Source organism: Saccopteryx leptura, chromosome 1, assembly GCF_036850995.1.
Source record: "Saccopteryx leptura isolate mSacLep1 chromosome 1, mSacLep1_pri_phased_curated, whole genome shotgun sequence".
Taxonomy (NCBI): Eukaryota; Metazoa; Chordata; class Mammalia; order Chiroptera; family Emballonuridae; genus Saccopteryx; species Saccopteryx leptura.
The window spans coordinates 233,199,894-233,213,278 of NC_089503.1; the positions used below are offsets into that span (position 1 = coordinate 233,199,894).

Below are 13,385 nucleotides of genomic sequence, written 5' to 3' on the forward strand. Positions count from 1 at the left end.
TAGGACTGATTTCATTCATCCCTCTAACTATCCCTCAACAGACTACAACTGTTTTTGGTTTTCTCCTGTTAACTGTGCCGTCTGTCCTTCAGGGCTGATGGCTGAGGGTCTAAGAGACAGCTCCGTTAGGAGAGGGCACTGCTCAGTAATTGAAAGCAAAGCCTTTGACGTCAGATCTCAGTTCCAATCCCAGCTCTAGTTTACTAGTTGGATCCTTTGGCAAATATATGTAACATCTCTGCAACTCAAGTGCAACTCAGTTTCTCCACCTGTAAGGTGGGAGACCTAATGCCTCTCCGAGTTTTATAAGGATTGAATCTGTGACTCTCCACGTCACCAGCACCCTGCACAGCAGTGCTCCAGAATGGCAACTGCCGTTCTCAGTGTCAGAGCAGCCCACTAGTAAGGTGCTCTTTTCAAAACTGGGACCCAGAAGGAATACAAAGTGAGGTCTGTCCCCACTTCCCCCAAGTAGTAGCCGAGGTCAGTAACCATGTAAAGTCCAATAAATATACAACCCTTTCTATCACTCGAAGTCTGAGATAGTATCGGGTATTTGAAAACCTCAGGTAGAATATCTGTCCTCTTCATCTGTCTCTCCCCCGGCATCTTTGATGTATTTGTCACTCCAGCTCCAGAGGACAAGAATTGGTCGAGAAAGACACACATCCTCAAATTCATTATTCGCAGCTCAGAAGAAAATAACTAAACCTATTCTTTCTCAGAAATTGTTTCCATGTCAGAGCCAAGAAAACAATTTCCCATTGAATGGTGACATGACAGTGTTACTATCAATCATTTCTGATTTTTTCAGACTGATGAAATTATCCCTTCTTTTTAATGGGCTTCCTTCCTTCAGTGTAAAAAGGTCTTTTTTCTAGCCCTTCAAAGACTACAAATTGGAATCTAATTTATAGGTATATATGTAAAGCGGCCAGATTTAGATGAAGATGCCCCCATATTTCTGCTTTTAAATACTTTTAAGTCCTATGGTACGTCTCACTTAAGCCAGACTTAAAAGGTTCAGAATCTTCACAGCAAGCATTTCAGATGGCAGGGAGAGGACTCTGGCAGATCCGTCCTAGAAGCGCGTGTCCTCCTCAGCGTCACTAGGTGGCAGTGGTTGGTAACGGCTGTGCGTGCACGGTAACATGATTAGCAGTGAAGCCAGCCAGGACGCCAGCAATGCCTTGGGAGACTCACACAGCCTGTCAGACAGGCATTCTGGAGAGCAGATGGCCCGTGGGCTGTGTGGGCCTGTCAGACTTGAATTCATTGAGGAAACAAATGAGTGAAACGAAGCATAGTAACCTTTCTTGGTAAAAGAATAATTTGGAGAGAGGACTACATCATACCACCTAAAATGAAAAATGGTCTCATAAAATAAGAGCTAGTTAAGGAATATTTCAGGAAGCTCTGACCTCTTTGCAGGGCTCCTTTTGTCTATCACTGACAGATGACTCATCTCCTGTCTTCTTAGCTAAAGAAGCACACAAACCCCCCGTGTTTATCGAGAAGCTGCAGAACACAGGCGTTGCCGACGGGTACCCAGTGCGCCTGGAATGCCGTGTTGCAGGAGTGCCCCCACCTCAGATATTTTGGAAGAAAGAAAATGAGTCACTCACTCACAGCACTGACCGAGTAAGGTGAGAAGACGCAGTGACTTAACCTAATCCTAATGCTATCTCAAAAAAAAGAAGCACAATTTATATAGCATATATATCTGTGTAAGAATCATGCTATTGATAGAGTCACTCTTTAATGTGTGAGTAATCTTTTAGAAGAGAAGCTAAAATGGTTTGTGATGAAGCACATTCTGACTCAATCTCCCGGTGATTTTTTGTGTATCTTCATATCTGAAAGAAAAGACTAATTCATTTGCTGCAGTGGGGATCGAGAAGCTATTCAGTGGCTTTGTAAAGGCAGATCCTTAACTAGAAATTAAGTGCACAGATTTATTCAACCTCTTGACATCTGCTCTTCTCTCCCATTAACTTTAATGGGGCCTCAGCAGCCTCTCCAGAATAAATATGACCCTATTATCGGCTACTTGCACAATTTTGTTTCTAATGATCTAATTAAAAATGATGCTTCGTGTACAAAGCCACATTTTAAAAATTTAGAACCCTAATGACTTCATCTTCTTCTCCAGCATGCACCAGGATAATCATGGCTACATCTGCCTGCTCATTCAGGGAGCCACAAAGGAAGATGCCGGGTGGTATACAGTGTCAGCCAAGAATGAAGCAGGAATTGTGTCCTGCACGGCCAGGCTGGATGTGTACAGTGAGTGCCGTCTCGTCCTACTGCACTTAGTCTCGAAATGATGAGAAATTAGACGTCTAAACAGCAAATCACATTACTGTTACTTAATCTTATAAACAACTAGAGTGGTTTTTTGGGCCAAAAATTTCATATTGCTCTTTCTCTTTTTGTTCATAGTTTCTCAACATTAATAGTGAACTACACCAGGAGAACAAATATCCAAGTATCAATAAGGAACTTTGCATTATTAGCAAAATATGCATGTTGGCTAGTCAGTTGTGGCTTCCTTCCCCAAGCATCCATAGGCGTTAACAGTAGGCAAAGGCATAACCACATGTTTTTTTACATTATTCTTGTTACTGTGTTTTGCAAATGACTGCCTTTTTTAACATTTCTTTATATTATAATCCTATCACAGTGTCTTACTGCGCCCTAAATGTGTGTACCATTGATCCTGGAATGCATACTTTTGTGGCTTAGTGCTTTTCTCATTAATACATCCTAAGCAGCTGAATAGGTTTGCAATTGTGTGTGTATTTGTGTACATGCATCCTAAATTTAAAGAGAATCATTTTTTATTGAATTTATAAACTAGTACAATAGCATAATGTGATCTATTTCTATAGAGAGAACCACTAGAAAAAATTAAGAACTTTTCTTCAATAAGAAATAACTGAGGTTTTCAGAAAAGGAGTCACCTCAACCTTCCCTACTGCCCAATTCCTGTCTATTGATTAGTGTTAAAAGGTCCATCCAAAATACCAAACTATTCTAGTTATTGAGGCATTTATACATTGTGAACTCTGAAGATTAAAATAGAGGGGGGAGGTGAGTTAGGAAACTCACAGACTATTGACGGGATTCCCTGTGCTGCAAAAAGTATTTACTTTCAAAGAAAGATAAACTACATGTTGTCTTTATTATCTGTTAACCAGTCCCACTACCCTGTATAGATAGTATGTCTGCAACATGTGAGTAAAATGTAAAGCTACCCTTAAATTTTAGGATTTCTACCATGAATGTGTTCAGTTGTTCCTAAGGAACATGTGGCTGGTGTATATCAAAAGATATTATGTATTTATATTTACTTTACACATCAAAGGGCTACCTGATCATTCTCTTCTTTCTCTTGCAGCCCAGTGGCATCAGCAGCCGCAGAGCACCAAGCCCAAGAGAGTGCGCCCCTCAGCCAGTCGCTACGCAGCACTTTCGGACCAGGGACTAGACATCAAAGCAGCGTTCCAGCCGGAAGCCAGCCCATCGCACCTGACACTGAACACCGGCTTGGTAGAGAGTGAGGACCTGTAACCAACACCCTTGTTCCAGCGGAAACACTGAAACAGCCTTGCCTTCACCAACGTATTCCTTTGTCACACTATGTAAAGAGCAGAAACATACCTTTGACTATAAGAAACTTTTAAAAACCAAAATATTTTTCTTACTTGACATACCAAACTTAAAGTAGGTAATGCTAATAGAAATGTACACGTTGCACAGAAAGTTCACATTCATCTTTCAATTTAATTAAAACTTTGGAATTGCTGTGATTAAAGTGGTTTGGAATGCCAAAATGCTAAAGGTAACCACTGCTCAAAGGTAACCACAACTTCTGTTATGATTATGAAAAGTGCCTTTACACACTAGCTTTAGGTGCTACACAGCATAATAGTGTGGAATGCTGACCATGAGGCAGTTGTACCACAACAAATACGAATTCTAAAGTAGCAGTGTACTCAGACAGCTACAGTGAGCCAAGTGCAATATGGAAGGAAGAGGAAAGAAATCCAAGTACATGCCTTGTCTTTGCAAATTGTTTTCTATTGTCATTAAGAAGGAATTACTTGGCTTAAATTTTAAGAAGATCAAGTGCTATCTAAACAAGGTGACCCCTTAGTCCTTAACCTTTTTTTCTTCATGTGTTGTATTTTCTTCTCATGCTACCTTGGTAGAAAGCTTATTTACAAACCATGTTAAAAGGCTAATTTAAATATAAATAATATAAAGTGTTCTGAATAGAGCAGAAATATATTACAGTCCATTCCAGGAAAGGCATCCAAACCACCCAGCTGACCAGAGCATGTAGAATTTGTAGGAAACAGGTGGTTGGAAAGAATAGGGAGAAGAAGGGAGGGAAATGCTTCCAGCATACTCACGACAGTATTCATTTAGATAAAAGTAGAAGGGCAGGAGACATGTTCAAGGCCAGGCCTTTCTTCGGTTTTCTTGCAAATTAATAGAACATGTAGGTGAAAAAACACAGCCATTCCCGAGTCAGGGAATCTAGGGTCAGCGGGAAGTTGGTGCACATGTGCGATGGAAACGTTAGTGTGTCTGAAGTTTTGTCATAGTTGAGGATTTTAGATGTTTAGAGCAAGTTGAAAATGGACTGAGACTGCGAGACTGGCAAACACGAGACATTGCCTGTAGCATCTAGTCTACTGGAGGGAAGTGGAGACAGAGGAGAGACAAAAACAGGCTTGTGCCATGATGTCATTTTCTCAATGGCGCCAAGATATGGAAAATACAGTTCACATCCCTGCCGCCATGAATCCTAGCTTCAGGAAGGTGCTAAGTTCCGAGTAGTTTGTAAAGGCATCTCAGCAAAGACTGTTAAATGCATATGATTCTGCATCAGCTAGACTGAGTTGATTCTGACCAGACTTGACTGTTTTAAGTCGGAACCAATAAACTTTAAAAAAGAGGAAAACAATTTGGCCTAATATTATAAAACATGAGGCTTAAATGGTACTTTGCTATGAAAAGAAAACACTGTATTCCTTATGCAAAACACATATAGCTTTCATTATTTATAACAAAAATGTTGAACTCTCTTAGCTCAGTTATTCAATACAATATGTAGTATTTTTAAAAGTAATTTTATATCCATGTACCATCCCATATTTCATATTACTGCTTCACGTGTACAGCTTTCTACTTCTTTGTAAGAACACCAATCAACCAGGTTTTAAATGAATATGCTTGAGCACTGGGTGCAGATGTTCTACGCAGAGTGGTACCAGCTTCTTTGACCACACTTGTATGCATTACTAATATGGAACTTAAGATACCATACGAAGTCCCTCATGGACCTTTCTATATTGTAGTATTATGACTTATGTCATATCTTAACTTGCCAAATTTTTCTGAATGTGACTTTTTGCTAACTTGCTGGGTTTGGGGTTAAGTAGCATTATTTTGCCACCTTTTATGTTGTATTTATAAAAAAAATAGTACTATCATACTACTTTGGATTGTTGTGCTGGTGTAATGTGGTTTTAACATCAATAAATATTTAACAAATAGTTGCAATTTTGTGAAGCAGAACAGTCCGTTGTTTTGGTTTCCTAGTGCTGCTGTAATGAGTGGTGCAAACAGAGGCTGAGAGCAACACTCATTTCTGAACTCCCCAACCTGTGGGTCAGCAGCTCAGGCAGATGTGGCCAAGCCTCTGCTCAGGGTCTTACAATGTGTCCACTAAACTCTTCTATCTAGAGCTCAAGGTGCTCTGCCAAGCTCCAGTGGTTATGACGGAATTCAGCTCCTTACAGTTGTAGGACACAAGTTGTCCTTAGCCTATCAGCTAGGGGCCACTCAACGCCTACAGGCCACCTGCATTCCTGCCATCGTTGGAGTCAGCAGTGAGACTCGCCCTCTTTGCATCACTTGTCAAGAGGAGCCCAGACCCTCTTCAGGGATCACCTGATTAGGTCAAGCTCACACATAATCTCTTTAGAAATCACTGGATTTGGGACCAAATTACATCTGCAACATCGCTTCAAAGCAATTTGTATTTGATTAGATAACAGAGAAGGAGTGTGTACGCCAGGAGGTGGGGGATAATGGGAGCCATCCTAGAATTCTGACAACTGCATCAGTGTAAAATAACACTGGTTTGTGTGATGGCCCAGGTAAAAGTATTCTGTGACCTCTTACCATACCCCTTCCCTTAGAAACTAAACAGGCAGTGTTCTAGTGCAAGATGGCAACACAGGAGGATCCGGGACGTTCCAAACCACATCATGCTCCAGAACCATTTCCTCTGAAAGAAACTCAGTGTAGCTGAGTGAGCCATGTACATTGGGCAAACAGGAAACACACACTGGGACAGGTAGGAGAGGTTGAGACACAACCTTACCAAAGCCCAACCCTCGGCAGAGCAACCCACAGTTGGGAGCAAACTCAACTCCGAGCTTCTCTCTGAGGAGTGAAGGGGTTTGAACCACACATCAAGCACCCCAACTTTTAAGACATGCAAATGAAAGAAGCACCCCTAAAACATCTCACTCCAAAATCCAATAGAACATGCAGCCACTAGACCCACAGGCAACAGCATCTGAGCAACAGGTCTTCAAGGCCTCGTGCACACGCACAGACTCAGTCTCCCAAAGGCCCAGCACAGAGACAGCTGACTGAAAAGTGCCCAGTCTTTCTGAAAAAGAGGCCTACTTGCTTATCTTAAAGGGTCAGCCTGAGGGTAGACATCTAATTTAAGACCTCTAGGGACCTAACTGTAGGTGTGGCCTAAAAGGCAGGCTTCTAATGAAACACAGACCTAAAAGCCAACTATAATCATCTCCAAAGCCCCCAGAGGGCCGGTGCTGTCCTCACACTTTCCCTCTGCCTTGTCCAAGGTCACTGACAACTCCAGAAGAAGAGCTGTGCACACATCTGGGCTGCCGCCCAGAAGATACCCCTTGATCATGTGCTCTAGTGTCCAGCAAGGCTTACGTTTGAGGGTCTCAAAAGACTAATGGAGAGATACAACATATCAAAACTTACTGGAAGCAACAAAAGCAGTTTTAAGAGGGAAGCTGATAGTGACAAATGACTATCAGGAAATAATAAAAATCTCAAATGACCTAACTTTACATGTCAAGGAACTACAAAAAGGAGAACAAAGACCAAAGTTAGTTAAAAGAAGAAAATAACAAAGATCAGTGCAGAAACAAATGAAATAGAGATGTAAAAGACCATAAAAAAGATCAATGAAACCAAAATCTGTTTTTTAAAAAGATAAACAAAATAAAGAAAACTTTAGTTGGACTGGGAGAGAGAGAGAGGACTCAAAATCAGAAATGAAAGAGATATGACAACTGATAACACAGAAATACAAAGCATCATAAGACTACTATCAACAATTACACATCAACAAATTGTATAACCTGAAAGAAATGAATAAATACTTAGTAACATACAATCTACCAAGACTAAATCAGGAAATAGAAAATCTGAACAGATCAATTACTAATAAGGAGATTGGATCAAAAATCAATAACCTCCCAAAAAATAAAAGTCCAGGACCAAGTGGATTCACAGGTGAAGTCTACCAAACACTTTAAAAAAATTAATAATAATAATCCTCAATTTTTTTCAAAAAACAGAAGAGAAGGAAATACTTCCAAACCCATTTCTTAAAATTATTTTTATTCATTTTACAGAGGAGAGAGAGAGAAAGAAAGAGGGGGCTGGGGGGAGGAGCAGGAAGCATCAACTCCCACATGTGCCTTGACAGGGCAAGCCAAGGGTTTCAAACTGGCAACCTCAGCATTCTAGGTCAACGCTTTATCCACTGTGCCACCACAGGTCAGGCCTCAAACTCATTTTCAAGGCCAGCATTATCTTGATACCCAAACTAGACAAGAACACCACAAGAAAATTACAAGCCCAGATGAACAGAGATGAAATAAATCTTCAACAAAATAATAGCAAATAAATTTAACAATACATTAAAAGGATCATATACCACAACCCAGTGGAATTTCTTCTCAGGAATTTAAGTATGGTTCAACATCCACAAATCAACAAAGTAGACCATGTTAACAAAATGAAGGATAAAAATCCTATCATCTCAACAGATGCAGAGAAAAGCTTTTGACAAAATTCAACATCTATTCATAAGAAAACTGTCAACAAAGTGAGTACAGAGGGAACATACCTCAATATAATGAAGTCTACAACAAGCCCACAGCTAACATCACGCTCAACAGCAAAAAGTTGACAGCTTCTCCTCTCTGCTCAGGGACAACACAAAGATGCCCACTCCAACCATTGTTATTCACCATAGTTTTGGAAGTCTTGGTCAAAGCAATTAGACAAAGAAAAAATAAAATGCACCCATATTACAAAGGATGAAGAAGTGTCACTACTTAAAGATGATATGATATTACATATATATAAAACTCTAAAGACTCCATCTCAAAACTATTAAAACTAAAAACCAATTTTGTGAATTTTCAAGCTACAAAAATATACAAAAATCAGTTGTTTCTATTTACTAACAAAATATAAGAAAGAAATTAAGAAAACAATTCCATTTATAATTGCATTATAAAATACCTAAAAATAAGTTTAACTAAGGAGGTAAAAGACTGTACATTGAAAACTATAAGACATTGATGGAAAAAATTCAAGACAAATAAATGGAAAGATATTAGCTCATGAGTTGGGAGAATTAACTAAATGTCCACACTACCCTAAGCAACATACAAATTCAATGCAATCCCTTTTAAAATTCCAATGGCATTTTTCCTAGAAATAGAGCAAACAATTATAAAATGTGAATGGAATCACAAGACCCTAAATAGCCAAAGCAATCCTTAAAAAGAAGAACAAAGCAAAGAGCATCACACTTCCTGGTTTCAAACTAGAGTACAAGGCTACAGTAATCAGAATAGTATGATACTGGCATAAAAACAGACACACAAGTCAATAGAACGCAACAGAGAGCCCAGAAATAAAGACACAGGTATATATGGTCGAATATTTACAAAATGGGGCCAAGAATACCCAATAGGTAAAAGGCAGTTTCTTAAATACATGGTTCTGGAAAAACTGGACAGCCACATGCAAAGTAATAAAATACCACAGACAAAAATTAACTCAAATTGGATAAAGACAAACATAAGACCTGAGACCATAACACTCCTAAAAGAGAATATACACAATAAACTCGACATAGTTCTTGATATTTTAATTGGAAACTAAAAGCAACAAAAACAAACAAGTATGACTACATAAAACTAAAAAGCTTCTGAACAGCAAAGGAAACCAACAAAAAAAGGCAATATGGAGTTAATATCCAAAATATATTTTAAAAACTCATTTACTTCAATAGCAAAATAAAATAAAAGTCCAATTACAAAATTGGCAGTGGATCTGAACAGCCATTTTTCTGAAGAAGACATACAGATGGCCAAAAGGTACATGAAAAAGTGGCTCAATATCACTAATCATCAGGGAAATGCTAATCAAACCACAAGAGCTATTTCACACCTGTTAGAATGACTATTATCAGAAAGAGAAGAGATAACCAGTGTTGGCCAGGATATGAAGAAAACCTAGTGTACTGATGGTGGGAATGTAAATAAATGGATGTAACCACTACAGAAAACAGTATGGAGGTCCTCAAACAATTAAAAACAGAACATAAGATCCAGTAATTCCACTTCTGGGTATTTATAAAAACAAAAAAACAAAAACACTAAATTGAAAAGATACAGGCAATAAAACAAACTAATAGACATAAACAAAACTGAAGCGGTTATTAGAGGGCAGGAGTGGTGGGACAGGTAGCAAAGAGGCCCAAATGTGTGGTGGTGGGCAGTGACTTGACTGTGGGTGATGAGCACACAACACAATGAACAGTTCAAATGCTCTAGAGATGTTTACCTGAATCCTATGTTTCTATGGACCAATGTCACCCTATTAAATGTAATTTCTAACAAATAAATTTTTAAAAATCCAAAATAAGTAAAATCAGTAAGTAAAAATTTAAAAAGAAAAAAAGATATATGCACCCTCCTGTTCACTGCCACCTTATTTACAGTAGCCAAGACATGCAAGCAACCTAAGTGTTCACTGATGAATTAATGGATAAAGAAAATATAGTGTGTGTGTGTGCGTGCACGTGTGTGTGCATGTATGTGGAATGTTATTTAGTCATAAAAAGAAGGAAGCCCTGTTATCTGTGATAACAATGGATAGACCGAGAAGTTAGTGCACTAAGTGAAATAAATCAGACAGAAAAAAGCAATTATTTGATTTCACTTGTCTGTGGAATCCTAAACAATAAAATAAAAAGGAAAATAAAACAAAACCCCCATGGACACAGAGAACACTGTGGACACTGGTAGTTTCCAGAGTCAGGAAGTGGGGGAGTGGGGTGAGATGGGTAAAGCTGGGAGAAAGTTACACACTTCCAGTTATAAAATAAGTCAGTCCTAGGGGTAATGAGCAGCATGGTGAGTATAGTTAATAATACTGTATTGTATATTTGAATGTTGCTAAGAGAATAAATCTAAAAATTCTCATAAGAAAATATAGTGTATATATAGTGATGCATGTTAACCTACAACATGGATTTTGTTTTATTCACTGATCTACACTCTATGTTAAAATTTTACCTAATTGAAGAGTTTGCCTACTTCACTAGAAATAGCTCCATGTTAAATACTAGCCATGCTTCACTAAATTCCTTCTTTCGGGAAGTTTCAAGGGTGCGGTCAGCTCTTAAAACAGTAGCTTTCCGAGTGCGATGCCTGGACCAGCAGACACTTCCTAGAAATTCAAATACTTGAACCCTACAGCAGACCTGCTGAAGCAGCCTCTGATGGTGGGGCCCAGCGATGTGAGCTTGCACCAGCCCGTCAGCTGATTCTGACACTGAATGAAGCTTAAGAACAACTGTTTTAGAAGGATCAGGAATCCTAATTCCCTCTCTGCTCCCTTGATTCAAAGAGGTGTATACATCTGTTGTGTTCTCAAAAAAACTCAAAGAATCTCTACTTGCACGTGGTTCTGTACAGTACCTGGTGAGAACAACAGACTGATGTCTCTTCTTTGCCAATGGGACTACCTGTATTTTCAAGAGACCGCAAGAACTTTGTCTTCACTTACTGAACCAGTGGTTACCGCTCCAGCAGAGGCAGCCTCACGTGACCTGTTCAGACTCTGTAGGATGCTAGATCATCTGGTTGTTTTCAACAGCCAGTCCATGGACCCGTGCCGGTCCACCAGAAATTTAGTGCTGGTCCACGGAAGAATTAACCAAACTGATATTGTAAGTTGAAAATTAATGTGCTAGATGAGACCACCAGATTCCTTCCCAATATAAGAGAGGAGTATCTGATCAGAGAGGTAAACATTCTCTAAGAATGTGCATTCATCATATGAAAATAATTCACAAAACGTAAATATGACATAGAGAAACACCCATTTAAATGGCACTCCTGGAATTTCCAATGCAAGCTGTTACCTTGAACACACACATTCTTAGCTCCACTATGTCCCCAAACACAATTTAAAAAGAAAACAAAACCTTTTAGGTTTGTTTGTTTGTTTCAGGTACAAATGAAAAGGGACAAAGAGAAAGGAGAGGAGACAAACGCAAGAACATCTGGATAGCTGGAAAGCAGATAGAGGCTGGGCACTACCTTATAGCAGATCCAAACCCGCTGAATTTGGTCTGAATGCAGAAAACTGAAAAACAACTTAATTTCCATGACAGACCACCTCAAAGACTCTAGAGTTAAGAGTACTTGGTACTTTTGGAAGTCAAGGTGACTGCAGAGTTTAAATCAGCAGGAGTGGTTGAAAGTACTCTGCACAGGGGACTGGGCGGGAAACGCCAGGCCCCTGGACTGGCCTGAGAGAGCGGGCACCAGTGATGACAGACGCCTTACTGATAACGGAGGGATCACAGGAACGTTGACGGCGTCCTCCCCTCTTCGGGCTCCACAGTGCTGAGCGCCAGCCATCTGGGCAAGAGCGTCTTCTCCAGGGACTCGGACAGCTCGACGGAAACCAGCTGACACACTCGCGCTCACACTGGGTTCCAGGAGCCCCTCAGACTCCCTAGATCCTCGGAGGTGATCAAGGTCTAATCTATTTTTAAAATACCACTACAATCTTATTTGCCATTTTCACTCATTCCCTCAGCAGTATACAAAGAAGTTTTATGCATTAAAAGATTTTGAAAGCAGAAATAATTGTGGAATAAATAAAAAAGCAGAATAACTATCCAGCTGTCCTCTATTAAGCTGGATATTAAAATGAATCACACAAATATAAAATAATGTCACTCTTCCAAGTTTTTGAAAAATATGATTGTTCATAAAAATATTTTACTTATATTAAAATACAAATTAAAATGGTTTATTTTATAATGAATATTTTTAATTCAGTTTATATTTCTACCACAATAAATAATGATAAATGTAACCCACATAAATATTATTTGGGGAGTCCTTAATAGGTTTTTATCATATAAAGGGTTCCTAAGACCAAAACATTTGAGAACCAATGAGCTAAGAAATAAATTGACACTGTGGGTCCTGCCAGTGAAAACATATGTCCACTTCACCCCACAGTGAACACCACCAACAACAGACCCTAACTACGCACACAGAGCTCCCAATTTGCTTTAAAAAAAAATTTATTTTATAATGAAATAAAGGTACAAAGAACCCTCTCATAAAATGAATACAAAGTGTAGTGATTTATTTTGAGGCTAACACTTTTATAACCACCATCCAGGTTAAGAAAGAGAACTTTGCCAGTTACCCCAGAAGCCCCTCCCCCTGTCCCATAGATACTAGAGTTCAGTCTTGCCCCTGGTTTGTTTTTTTAACATGGTAAAATATATACAACATAAAATTTATTGTTTTTTCTATTTTTAGGTGCAAAGTTCAGCTTGTGCCCGATTTAAAATTCAATCCTTTTTTTAAAGTCTTTTTTAATCTACAGGTTCCCTCCATCCTTTTCTTGTTCTTACAATTTATTTGTTGCGGAAACCAGACAGGTGAGCCAGTAGAGTGTCTTACAGCCTGGATTTTACTAATTCCTACTCATGGTGCAATTCCCCTTCCTCTGTTCTCAGTGCCTCCTGTGAATCAGCAACTAGATCGAAAGGTAGATCCAGGACTTCATCAGGCCTGAGTTCAACCCAATCTGCTTTCCAGTGCTCCACTGTTGAGTATAAAGAGACAGGCAAGGATCACAAAAGATTTTGGGACAGCATCTAATATGGTAAGGATCCAGAAAACATAGCAACCTGGAGAAGCAGAGTAGACAGAGAAGAAAACATCTCTTATTAATAAGCTCAGAGAAATAGAACACTGAAT

The 13,385-nt window shown here is 39.2% G+C and overlaps 2 protein-coding genes across 8 annotated transcripts in view; one reads left to right on the forward strand and one right to left on the reverse strand.

Annotated features, from left to right (window-relative positions):
• Positions 1-5,574, forward strand: part of PALLD (palladin, cytoskeletal associated protein) — a 388,850-nt gene extending 383,276 nt beyond the window's left edge. For 6 of the 7 annotated variants that reach the window (XM_066387796.1, XM_066387823.1, XM_066387815.1 and 3 more), the window contains 3 exons: positions 1,481-1,646; positions 2,153-2,286; positions 3,401-5,574. In XM_066387796.1, the coding sequence (XP_066243893.1) occupies positions 1,481-1,646; positions 2,153-2,286; positions 3,401-3,573 (473 nt within the window). In that variant the 3' untranslated portion in view covers positions 3,574-5,574. Of the gene's footprint in view, positions 1-1,480; positions 1,647-2,152; positions 2,287-2,442; positions 2,489-3,400 lie in introns of all 7 variants that reach the window. The other variant, XM_066387832.1, reaches the window with a different exon arrangement.
• The window catches only part of CBR4 (carbonyl reductase 4), a 104,278-nt gene that overhangs the window by 69,375 nt on the left and 21,518 nt on the right, over positions 1-13,385 (reverse strand). The gene's annotated exons all lie outside the window — the stretch shown is intronic.